The 13,341-nt window shown below is 40.6% G+C and overlaps 1 protein-coding gene across 1 annotated transcript; it reads left to right on the plus strand.

Annotated features, from left to right (window-relative positions):
* Window positions 1-2,387: 2,387 nt before the first annotated feature.
* On the plus strand, window positions 2,388-10,680 carry ackr3a (atypical chemokine receptor 3a). Its single transcript, XM_087804670.1, has 2 exons — window positions 2,388-2,474; window positions 7,919-10,680. The coding sequence occupies exon 2, from the start codon at window positions 7,951-7,953 to the stop codon at window positions 9,082-9,084; it is 1,134 nt and encodes a 377-aa protein (XP_087660796.1). The 5' UTR covers window positions 2,388-2,474; window positions 7,919-7,950; the 3' UTR covers window positions 9,085-10,680.
* Window positions 10,681-13,341: the final 2,661 nt, after the last annotated feature.

Genomic DNA, 13,341 nt, shown 5'->3' on the forward strand with positions numbered 1-13,341 from the left:
TTAAGAGCGTAAAACCCACTCAGGATAAGACTTGTTCTGTCGAGGTATTCACGTCTTGATATTTCTACCGAGCTTCACAAGCGTTTGTACAGTTGCTCTGAGACAAATGCTGACACAGTTTGGCGGTAAATTGTCGCACGCTTTGGTTGAAAGATTCACAGCTGCCATCTGCTGTAAGTGAAGCTAGCAAAGGACGATGCTGTTCTGACTCGTGTTAGCAACAATGCGGCGTCATTGTACAAAACGTTTAAGTAGTAGAATATTACATAAAAAATGTCATCCAGTAAAAAACATTTACATCCTGAGAGACACGAAAAGAATATCAACCATATTACTCACAAAACTTACAAAATGATATTTTTATTATGAGCAGGTAACATAGTAACATTCACTGTAGCGAGAACTGTTAACAACATTCACCACACATTATTTTTTTTAGATTTACACAAATGACATTCAAATGTTCAACTTATATAAAAAATAAACGTCTTATGGGACGGTACCTGTAGCACTTTTTATTTTTATCACCTCTTTACTCAATGTTAAGGTTGTTGTTTTCTGTATTGTTACTTATCACATCAAAAAGAAAACATGAAAAACGTGTAAGCATGTCTCCAGTCTCACCTCAGTCATGAGGCTTCTGTGGCGGATGTCTCTCGGCGAGGCTGATAAATCCCCCCCGATGCTCCTGATATGGAGGACAATGGGTCTGCGTACGCAGCGGCAGCTCTCTGTAAAGCCTCATTCACACTGACTTCACTTCTGCGCATTAAATGAGGTCACAGGAGCCACTGCTGCCCCGCGTCTGTGTCGCAGTCAAAACAGTCGCAAGAATGACCAGTTGCAGCACCTCACTTCACTCTGACTTTATCTATACAATATTTCCGAGACATTCCTGTCTTTGTGCTCCTGCGTGTCTTTGTGTTGAACTTGGGACTAATAGCTTTGGTGGAAGCAGCTGTGAGGCCACCAGAGTTGCAGGTGAGATTCCGGAGGAAAACTTTTGAATCAACAATGAATGAAGATCCTGCAGCTGAAGCCGGTCCTCCACTAATGGTGTGAGTTGGCATCGAGCAGCAGAGACTGCATGGCTAAGTTTGTTTTGATCATGTTCGTTATTTGGGAGTATTTTTTCAGTTGCGACTCTGAAACCACAGAGTTCAACCTGCTCGATGACTTTCTGGTTTCACATTTCCTCAACTGTAGAGGAGTCTGAGAGGTCCACACCCTCCAACGCTTCAGCCCTGAGAAAACGTTTTTAATAATTGTCATAAAACATTTAAACAATCAGCAACAACAATTTTTTGTCCATTTCATGACTCTGAACTATAGCAACATTCTTCGACGGGATGGTTTCTCATTGAAAGTACCATATTAATTTAAAATTCTCATTTACTTAACAATATATTCATCGCTTTGTGATTTGAAATGATGATATAAATACAAAACTAGAACAAACAATTTAATTCTTATATGTACATTTAAAAATCATAATTTTTTGTCCTGCAGTTTTACATACCACACAGAAACATAGTTACAACACTCAAACTATTGCAGGAGCCAAGGTCTTAAGTAGGAAAGTTTCTGCACAAATTGACAAATGAACAATGGTAGCTGCACTGAGGTTAAATGTACACTGTAACACACTGTAAGTGTCTTTGTATATGATTAAGATTAAAAAATGTGTAAATCTATAAGGTAATAACTAAATATAAATTCTAATAACGTATTGAAACAAATGTTGTAAAATACATACGGTATATGTCTCAAAGTATGTCTATTTTGTCAGTTACAGGCTATTACGATGGTTTATTTCCTTCCTTTAAATTCCTTTAAAAAAAAAAAAAGGCTGGCTTTTATGTGATGTCATCTTTTAACTCTTAACTGGATTTATTAATGTTTTTTTCTTTAAGCATTTTACTGTGTTATAAACGAAATGATTAACTCATTAAATGTATTGTTCACCATTTAACTGTGTTCAATGTTTTTTTTTTTTAATGTAGATCACATTGTGATAATAACAATTTATTATTTATTTATCTATGAAAAATGGCAGCTGGTCAAAATACAAAGTTAATTACAATATATATATATATATATATATATTTTAAATATAATGATATTTACAGATGAAAATACATCAATTCGGACGCTGCTATTTATTGTAAACTATAACTTTAATGATACTTTTTTTTTTTTTTTCTGTTTCTTCTAAAGAAGTGTTTCCTACATCAGTAAATGTTCACACGCATAAACAAAGTGGACGTTTCAGTCTCTCTCACTCGAAACTGGCGGGGCGGCTGCTCCTGGACTCAATACGCATTCAGGAGGCGGAACGTTCCTCGGTATCAGCAAGTGCAGGACGAGAACGACTCAGTCAGAACCGACAGAGACAAGAGCGAGCACAAGTTCGGAGCTTTCTTTATCTTTCACCAAGTGAACGGAATCAAGAATCCAGAGACACGTTTTCACCGGTGAGTGCAGTGATGCGTTCAAAGACCGCGGGGAGTTTGCGATTAAATAGCCAACAATTCGATTAGTTTAACACGTTTATTAATGGAAGAACATGGAAGGTTTACTGTTAAACAGCTTTTAAAACAGTGTTAAAAAACACATTTTGTATATTACTTCACGCTTGAGTCTTGAGTTGAGGCTTTTCTTCTCGTTTAGTAAATGACTTTTTTCTGTTTTAAGCGACTTTCACTGAATTCTTGTGCGCTCGTACAACCGTCGACTGGCTGATGTTAATCTTTAAAGAGACAAACAAGAGGAACTCGTCACAAACCCGGTGCACCTGTGTCAGCCTCCCTGGGCGTCATTAGCACAAGAAAATGCCTTTTATTGTCTGTGTATTGAGAAACAAAAGAGCTTTTGGGCTCATTTGTAACTGGATGCTGCTGACAGAGTGACAGAGACATTCCCTCTCACACACACGCCGATCGAGAAGTGTGTGTGTGTGAGTGTGTGTGTGTGTGTGTGTGTGTGTGTGTGTTATCTGTAATGAGCTTGAAGCCTGTGGGCTACCTGGCACCTTCAGGTATTTTCCATATAATATGAGGGACTTAGAGAGCACTGTGTGGATTATCTATCTCACCTTTGAAAGGCCTTTCTATTACAATGAAGGCTCCAGAAATAACGCTCTGTCGAGTCAGCTAAAAATACATTGACCCAGAATTCAATTGTCTCTTAAAGTTGTTCAGGATTATCAAACGTTAAACCTCGACCTTAAGAAGCTTTTGTGTGAGTCGCTGCCGTCAAGTATTCCACTGTAACTACCAAATAATTACCATGTGACGTTGGATTAGACTGAAACTCCTGCTTATGCTGTAAATCATGTTGGAAACAATTGTGAGTGTTGCCTTAAAATTATTGAAACGTCCTCATTATACTCTGAGGTGAGGTGCTGCTAAGATTTGTATTTCGCTGTTTGTTCATTTTTATTTTGTAATTTTCTTCTCATGACATAAATATTTCCTACACTTGTAGGCTTCATAACATGTAAAATGTTAAGAGAGTCATATAATTATGAATATAATTAATATTATTAAATATTATATTAAGTATGTAGGACAATAAAATTATGAACCCAAATGTTATGTGAAAGGAATTGATTTATTGATATATTTTTAAGAAACAAAAAGCGTTAGTTTGCTTTTCATGCCGTGGCTTCGTGGGTTTACTCCCACAGTTCAAAAACTTACAAAGGTTGGTTAAGAGCTTTAAAGTGTCCGTAGGTGTGAGTGTTTGTATGAATGCTTGTATGTTTCTGTGTGCCCTGTGACAGACTGGCCACCTGTTCAGGGTGTCCCCCGCCTCTCACCCAAAGTATCTAGGATAGGCTTCAGTCCCCCCCTTGACCACACAAATGGAGTCGGTGGTAGAAAGCGAATTCATGAATAATAAATCAAAGAAAATGATCGACAAGAAGATCTCAGGAAAACTAACCTTCACAAGTTTAAACTGCATTAAAAGGAAGGAAGTCTGGAAAAAAGTCATTATTTTAAATATTTATTATCCTTGTTTATGTGTTGAGGTAGTTGAGGTGCTAGTCAACCAAAGTGACTGTATTCTTGTCTTGTCATAATGGAAGGAGTCAATGTGAGTTGAGGAAATCAGAGTAGCTTTTAACAAAACCGCAGTAAAGAGAGTTGGACTGAGGCGTCACTGAGACCAAACACAGTGTGGCAGGTGATTACAGGTAACAACTGCAACACAGACAGATGTCTCATTGCTCTCTGGACGTGTCACTCGGTGGCCACTGACCCTGGTTTCGGGGTGTGTTGCCTGGCGTCAGGTCTCCTGCTGATCCTGCACACAGCTCACTCTGTGGGAGGACGAGTCAGTGAAGAGTTCAGCCCCTCTGCTCTGGTTTGATCTGTGACCTTTGACCTCCGCTCTTTCACACTGCGGCAGGCTGCCTGCTGGAGAGAGACATCCCAGTGCTGAAGTGAATGTTTTACTGCTGGAGTCAGGTTTTTACACACAGTAGGACTGCCGTAAATCAGAGCAAAAACAACCTTAATGCATGTGTGGAGGTGCATATCTTACAGAAGCTGACCATTTCAGATCGATGTCCTCCAGTTCTGAAGTCAAATATTAGGTCCAGTTTGAGCTGGCTCAACCTAAATGCACTTGGAACTTTTATAAATGGGTGGATCCTGTAGTAATGACTGGAGGAAGTTTTACATAAAGCCAGAATCACACAAGCTTGTTGTCTATACTTAGTGAGACCAGGACTTACTCCTATCTACCATCAGAGTTTCTGCCCGATCATGTAAGAACCAAGACTACAAAGCATTCTGTAATGCTACCAAAAAAAAAATAATTCTATATTGTGTTTACAATAAACAATAAAAGGTTCTGATTATGAAATCTTGTGTCAGTGACACCTTCTATTTGACGATTCAGCCGAGGTCTGGGTCTGCCCTAGGACCTCTCCAATGAGTCCAAGTCTCTCCTGAATGAATGAAATATTTGCCTTAGACACCCAAGTATTATTTACAGTTAACATGCAAATATTTGATATAATTGTCTATTTTTGTGTTGCAATTTAACATCCAACCACCAGATGGGGCCAGCAGACGCCATTACATTCTCTTTAACTTAATGAACAATGAAATCCTGAAAGATACCAGTGATAAATCACGATACTTATCGTATCGTTCTTTATTTTCTTTGATTCATCTTTCTGACTTTGTTGATTCCTTAGGACATTGGTCCCCAACCTTTTCCAACTCAGGGCCCACTTTTAAGTCTCAAAAGCCTTTGCGGCCCAGCCCATAAATACGAGGGCATTATAATGCGTTCTCAGAGCACTTTTTTGAATTGAAGATTGAACATAAAGGACTGAAATCTATAAAGGAGAAACATATTGGAAGTTCCACAGTCACTAACATAGCATCTGTAACATGTTGCAACACCTTCAGTATTAGACGCACACACGCGCAAGCATACACACACAGGCACACACAGACACACACACACACAAAAACGTTTTACGTCCTTTTAAACTTAACGAGTTTTAACATTTAAACCATTAGTATGTGTATTTTTATATTAATATAATTACATCCACCCTCCAACAAAAACGATTTTGTGGCCCTCTTGCAATACCTTTGCCCCCACAGATTGGGAATCACTGCCTTAAAATATTGACCTCTGCTTGGGAGGAAATGTTGATTGGTATTTTGGTTGCCTTATAGAAACAGAAGGCTTTCAATAAAACTTTCAGAAAATGTATTAAATGGGATGAAGTACTGAATATCACATTTGGGTGGTGTTCTTGCATTGACACCTGGATCTTCAAATCTTTTGAAGGATTTATCATTCTCAGTTAAGAGTTGCAGCATCTTTAGCTTCTGCAATGTATTTTGTTCGAGCGCCATTCTTTTCAATAATTAAACACATAAGAAAATAAATGGATGTTTTTTTTATATAAATTGGGTGTAAATGAACAACTTTGCTAGTCTACAGATATTCTATGAAACTTTATTTGTTCAGTCGTTTCTCCACCACGTATCAGCACATTCCCAGATCAAGCATACAGATGGCTCACCTGGTCATCCTGATATGAGGCTCATGAATTCATCTATGATCAGACTCAGATGTGAGAGTGACGTAGTGAAGGTTGTTTGATCATGTGGTGACAGCTCGGTCGACCTTCTGCCGGCTGCGTGGAGAGAAGAAAAGAAACACAGCCTTTCTTTCGTACAACATGCCTCTTAAGTGAAAACATTCTTTAAAGTGGCATCGAGTTTCCTCTCCTGACTTTATCTTGGAATGCCAGGAACGCTGCGGAAATGTTTGGATTTCTGAGCCACTTCCTTACTTTTAATCTGCCGTCGGTGCTGCTGGACTCTGTGTCAACATTTGTTTGTGCTGCCCTCTGACTGTTCATCAATCATGGACGCTTGTGACGGGACGATAGAGCTGTGATGAAACCATGAATGCTGTGTTTTCACAAGTTAACCACATTTACGTTCCTTCAGGCCGCAAGTGACTGTGTGTTTTATTTGCTTACGCCGGTAAAGTAATCTGGCTTCATGCAGCAGAATACTGTTGCCTTGTTAAATCATAGGCAAGGAAATGAAAAATGATTAAAATGCAGGGCTAGGGTATTTTCTTTTCACCGACAACATGATTCTGTGCAGTTGTTAGGTAGATTGAGTTTAACAGAATTCACTAGAGGAAACCGAAAAAAGGTTACAGCTTTGATTCCAGCTATCTGGACACCTGGAATGGTGACCTTTCTGTGTGGGGTCTGTGTATGATTCCGTGAAAATTCTGGTTTCCTTCCTCAGTCTAGAAACAAAACAACTTCTCTCAAGTTGATCAGTAACAGTAGGTCATTCTGCTATGATTGGTGTGAGCACACCTTTAGATTTGACTTATTCACCCAGAAGAAATTCTGAGTAGAACCTCTTCTCTTTCAAGAGAAGACTGTTGGTTGTCTCCTAGAGTAGTGAGGTGTTCAGCTGGGGGGATGTCCCGGGGACAGAACCAGGACTCGCTGGAGGAGTGTTTTGCTTCCTCTGCGACCTGGACTAATGGAGGAACAAATGTATGGGCGGTTGTCATGGTAACAAATACGTCTTCTCAAAGTCAACTCCGAGGTGTCATTATTTGAAACAACTCACGGATCATTTCGGAGAACTCATGGAAATTCACTTCAGCGAGTCTTTTGTATTTCTCGTCCTTGTTTTGTTCTCTCTTTCTTTGTGTCTCCGTACGAATCATTAACCACACTGAAGTGATCCTCCTTCTGTCATCCTCCAGCTTGTCGTAGGAGAATTAATTCCTCGACACTGCAGGCAAATAGAGGCAGTAAAATGAATGACTGCCACCTCAGAAACAAAACAAAGAGTGTGAGAGCTCTGCAGCGAAGTGCTGAGGGTCCAGACAGCTGCTGTTCCCTTCAAACCTTCCATTAGCTGCTAAATAGACGCACATTTGAAAACTCACACTCACTTTACAACAGTGAACAGTTTTCCTCACACGGTAGTAGTTTACTCCTTTCATTACAAACCCTTCACCTAGGGATTCAACTTTTATATTCCCTCCTTGAAACTTTTATCAAGAAAGTTTAAACTCCATTGTGAAGTAGAGAACGGAAACATGGTGCTCATGTTTATCTTGATTATTGAAGCACCCAGCACTTCTGTAGTAAGACCACCCAAACACAGAGCATACTTACCATAGAACTATTGATATGATTAAAACATTCACACATTTTTTTGTAAACAGAAAATGAGATCTTGCAGTGACAAGTTCACTGAGAGGTGGTGAAACAAAGGGAGCTTGTGAGTAATCATCATCATTCAGGTTTCAGAGCTCACAATAATTCACTGTAGTCACATTTTCCTGCAGTCTTGCTTTGTAACCTTAGGATGGTTAATAAACTTTTGTTGTGTGTTTACAGATACTGTTGTGGTTCTCTCCCGGGGTGTCACCATGAGTCTGAGCACCAGTGAGCTGGAAGATCTGTGGAAGTCGTTGGGCGAGCTCAACCTGTCGGAGACCTTCAGCAACATATCCAGCGTGGACACCATGTTGTGTGCGACAGCTTTCAACCGCAGCGCCCTGCTCTACTCCATGTGTGTCCTCTACACTTTCATTTTTGTGGTCGGACTTGCCGCCAACGCACTCGTCCTGTGGGTGAACGTCCGGAGTCAGAGAGACTCCGCCCCTCGCCACGAGACTCACATGTACATCGCACACTTGGCCCTGGCAGATCTGTGTGTGTGTGCCACCCTGCCAGTGTGGGTGGGTTCGCTGGCACAGCATGGCCACTGGCCGCTCGGCGAAGTAGCGTGCAAACTCACGCACCTCCTGTTCTCAGTCAACCTCTTTGGCAGCATCTTCTTCCTGGCCGGCATGAGCGTAGACCGCTACCTCAGCTTGAGGCCGCAGAGGGAGTCTGACAGGAGCCCACGCAGGAAGATCATACGTCGGTTGGTGTGTGTAGGGATCTGGTTCCTGGCTCTTGTGGCCTCTTTGCCAGATACTTACTTCCTGCGCACTGTGAAGTCCTCACACGGAGATGCCATGCTGTGCCGGCCTGTGTACCCGGAAGAGAACCCCCGTGAGTGGATGGTGGGTGTGCAGCTAAGCTTCATCTTGCTGGGCTTTGTGCTACCCTTCCCCGTCATCGCTGTGTTCTACGCCCTCATCGCTCGAGCCTTTACCCGCACTTCCTTCACTGCCTCCTCATCAGTGGAACAGGAGCGCCGTGTGAGCCACAGAGTAATCCTCGCCTACATCGTGGTCTTTCTCGGCTGCTGGGGGCCATACCACGTGGTCCTGCTGGTGGACGCCCTCTCCCAGCTGGGTCTGGTCCCTCTGACCTGTGGCCTGGAGAACGTGCTGTACGTGGCCTTGCACCTGACACAGTGCTTGTCTCTGCTGCACTGTTGCTTCAACCCCATCCTCTACAACTTCATCAACAGAAACTACCGCTACGACCTCATGAAGGCTTTCATCTTCAAGTACTCCACACGGACAGGCCTGGCCCGCCTCATTGAAGCCTCCAACATATCTGAGGCAGAGTACTCTGCTGTGGCTGTGGACAACACGCCACAGATCTGACAACAGGCTATCTTTCCTGACTGAAGGAATTAGAATTTGTCACAAGGACGTTGCCAGACTTTTTCAGAGCCACGGTGGCCACATTTGTTACGAAATAGAAGTGGCTGCTTCAGGGCACCTCCATGCACTCAAAGCGTAATGATCAATTCGAGATTTCAATCTTGCTTTGAAGCAGTTACGATTTTCATACAGCATGACTGAACTTTTCACCTCCTGGGTCAAGGAGCTTTATGCTCACCTTCGCTAACCAGATGTTTATGACCACAGCTCATAGCTGAAAAGAGTGACTATGACTATATTAATGTGTATAAGTGTTAATATTACTACACAAAAATATAAAAGAAAATAACCAATAAGTCTCACAATATCATTACCATATTTATCGGGCCATAAGTTCGTATAAGAAAAAGTTATATAAGGTGTTTCATGGGAAAAATATATTTGAAATATAAAAGTAAAAGTTACAGCATGAATGTAAAGTTTCAACATTATGTCATGAAAATTACTTAAATTCTCAAGTGTTTTAACCATTTAAATTTTACATTATTTCACCATAAATCAACATATTTACTCATATATTAACATTTATGTTGCATTTAAAGTCATTTGCACAAATATACAAACAATCAGAATTTCTTTTTAATTTGCTGTGTATTTCTCTATGTTTATCGTAGTGAACATGAGCTCAAAACCCACTGCAACATAAACTGATTCCTTGATAAATCATTTGAATTGCGTGCATAGATTTGCTCATTGTTTGTCTTCAACAGCTGTGCAACTTACAACCTGCTCTGAGTAGTCATGCATCTAACACTAGCCAGGTAGACACTGAGTGCTGAGGACAAAAATACAGTTATGTTAAACATTTAACTATTAATCATCAAGTATGTGACGACGAAGAGAAGCAGTTGAAAAGTTGGACTCAGATGGAAAATCAGTTCAGTTCTCTTGAGCAAATGTAAAACCAAAACGGTTTCCTCACTTCTGGAGTAATTCTTGTCTAGAACTGTAAATATACAGTGAAAATCATCAGTGTTGGGGTGAAATAAAGGACAAATTCTTCCTACAATGACACAACTGATCATCAGAGAAGCACTTAGTTTATTTCTGAACTCATGAAAACTGTTACTGAGTTGTTCAGCCAAAACGTTGAAGTTTGTTTTATAATATGTTTGTAGTGAGTGAGAGAGTGACTGAAATGTCTGGTGAGTCCATGAACCTGACAGGCATCAAGTATTAATTCATTTTTATTAAGTGTTTTTTTCAATGGTCTCCTGCCTCATTATTGAGTCCTGCTGTCTCATTAACACTTTAACACCAGTGGCATTCAGGTGAGAAAACGGTTTCTGGTGATCAACTGACACAGACGTCTGTCGTCACTTCAGGACATCTGTCTCAAACTGAAAAGCTTTATGACTCTTGAGTGGACCAAACAACATTTGAAAGGTGTGTGTGATGATTTATGTTGTATCATAAGTGTATTCTCAATATAAATGTGTGTGTTTGTGTGTGAGGTCATCTGGTGACTCGTGGAACACTGAAGATGTTTCGTGTTTATGTGAATATGGAGTGGAGAACATTCCTTTGCTGTTAATGTGACTTGTTGCTGTATTAAAGTCAAATTATGTCTTTATCAAACATGCCTCTGCTCTTTTGTGTTTCTCTGACAGAGTTCTGGTAAAGGGTTTAAAAATAATTTCTTATATAGAGAATTAAGGAACAAAAAACATTTGGAATTCAGCATTAGTGTTTTTCATCACCTTTTTTTTTAACTAGAATGGTGTGAAGAGATACATTTGCCAAGCTGTCCTGAAAGTATATCAGGATAACAATATTGTCTAAGGATTATTTAACTCTCACATAAAACAAATCTCACAGACCGCCTACTTCCATCTTTGTAACATTTCAAAAATCAGGCACTTCCTTCCTTTGGATGCTGCTGAGAAACTCATCCATGCTTTTGTTACTTTCTCCAGACTGGACTATTGTAACTCTTCTGTCAGGATGTTCTTAGAAGTCTCTCAGAACTCTTCAGCTCATTCGGAACTCTGCAGCTTGTGTCCTGACTAAGACTAAGAGGCGCAAACACATTGTGCTGTCTTCTTTCATGGCTTCCTGTAGAATTTAGAATACAATTTAAAATCCTTCTCTTAACCTATAAAGCCTTACATGGTCTAGCAGCAACATATATTAAAGATCTAATCCAAACTTATCAACCCTCTAGGACCTTACGATCCTTAAATTCAGATCTATTAGTTATACCACAAATCTCTAAATGTAGATTTGGCGCCAGAGCCTTCAGTTTTCAAGCCCCTCTGCTGTGGAACCAACTACCGGCTTCAGTCCGGAGGGCAGACACCCTCTCTATGTTTAAAAACAATCTTAAAACCTTACTTTTTGATAAAGCCTATAATTAGGACTGACTTGGGCTTTGCCTGAATCAGACCCTTTTGTTTTTCTTAGCTGCTATAGGCTTAGAATGCTGGATGAGTTTTAGACACAGAGCTCTGTATATCCTTCCTTTTTCTGCATTAAATTCTTCACCTGTGCAGTTTAAACCCACACCAGCACCAGGGCTCCACCTCCAGAGCTGCTGCTGATCCAGGATCTTCGCCACATCATCGGATCCAGAGTTCTCTCCAGCACCTCTATGGACTCTTCTATACTCTCTTTTCTCTCACTGTATCCTCCCTCACTATTCTCTCCATCCATCTGTCTCCCCCCCCCCCCATCCTTCCTCCCAGCCGTTCACAGCAGGAGGCTGTCAACAATGAGTCTGGTTCTGTTCGAGGTTTCTGCCTTCTAAAAGGAAGTTTTTCCTCGCCAACGCCACACTGTGCTTCACCCATGATTGAGTTGCTGGATCCATTTTTTCTTTCTCCACTATAGTCTTACTTTAACTATAAAGTGTCTTGAGATAACTTTGTTATGAAACTTTAAATAAAATTGAATTGAATTGAACTGAATTGAAATAATAGTTGGTATGTTATGTGTTAAAGTTTTTTGCTTTGAGCAAGAATCTAACATTTATATGAGCGACCGCTAGCCACAGAAATTCCTTGCACCAGAGGTAGTGTATCTCTGAAATGTGCTGCTCATTTTATCTGAAATGTGCCTTCTTTATTATTTTTTATGTGTCTTTATTATTAGTAGGAATCTGAGAAAGTGAGTGTGAAGGTGTGAGGTGTTGATGCTGGTTGTGTTTCTTAAGAGAAGAAAGTTTTTTTTTTAATAAAAAAAGACTTCAATCTGTTCTCAGGAACAGCCCTTCCAGTAGCTCCACAGAAATTATCTTTTACTTTCTGTTTTTTAATCATTAATATATTCACAGTTCACTTTTAAACATAGATATATTTTAACCTAATTTCCCGAAGGAGATTTCCAGAGGGATTAATAAAGTATAGATCTATCTGTAACATACACGTTATTGAGACTTTGGGCGGAAACCAGAGTGTCTACAGGAAACAAACAAAAGGGTTGGTAAAAAGAAAGAGTTGCCTCAAGCTAGATTTAAACCCTCAACCCTTACGAAGCTCACCTTCATCGGCAAGTGAGCTTCTTCTTCATCTCTGTGGTGTTACTGTGGAGCTGCTGGGGTTTGACCTCTGGGTCTGCAGACGTCTGCACAGCCAGAGAAAAATCTCCTCTGACCTTCTGTTAATCACCTGCCACTCTGTGAAGCCCCTCGTCTCCTCCCATGGGTGGTCTTCTAAACAAACCTCTCAGTGAGGAGCAGTATTTGCATGCCGACACACACACACACTCACGTCACGTCCATGTTTGATTGACCTGCAGTCACATGCTGCTTGATTAATATCTCTGACGAATGAACCTCATTCTCTGTACTGAGATTTTCCTGGCAAGAATCCAAACCTCTTCAGAGGAGACCATGTTTGGCCCAAAAGAAACCATGGAAATCACCCGAAACATTAATATAAGAAACGTCAACGGTCGGGTTTAAGTAATATAACAGAGTTTAATCTATCCTCTGCTCTGAAGGGTTTGTTAAGTACTTGATGATGTCATCGACACATTTTCAAACGGAGCTGGGGTCACAAAGGTCAATCCTAGGGCTGATGATACCTTCCACCGACATCCTGGCTGCTTCCTGCTGTGGCACGATTTGTTCATGAAGACAATTTAACGAGGTTTCTGAAGTGTTTCTTTGAAAGGTGCTTGTTACCGAGAGACAGACGCACACGTGTATACACACTTTTTTTTCATTTGTGCAGGCTTTTCCTTGATTTTCTGGAACTC

Source organism: Callionymus lyra, chromosome 12 (genome assembly GCF_982586985.1).
Source record: "Callionymus lyra chromosome 12, fCalLyr1.hap1.1, whole genome shotgun sequence".
In the NCBI taxonomy this organism is placed as follows: domain Eukaryota; kingdom Metazoa; phylum Chordata; class Actinopteri; order Syngnathiformes; family Callionymidae; genus Callionymus; species Callionymus lyra.

What these genes read in the sequence shown, in the direction of transcription:
- ackr3a (XM_087804670.1), top strand. Translation starts at nt 7,951, where the DNA reads ATGAGTCTGAGCACCAGTGAGCTGGAAGATCTGTGGAAGTCGTTGGGC.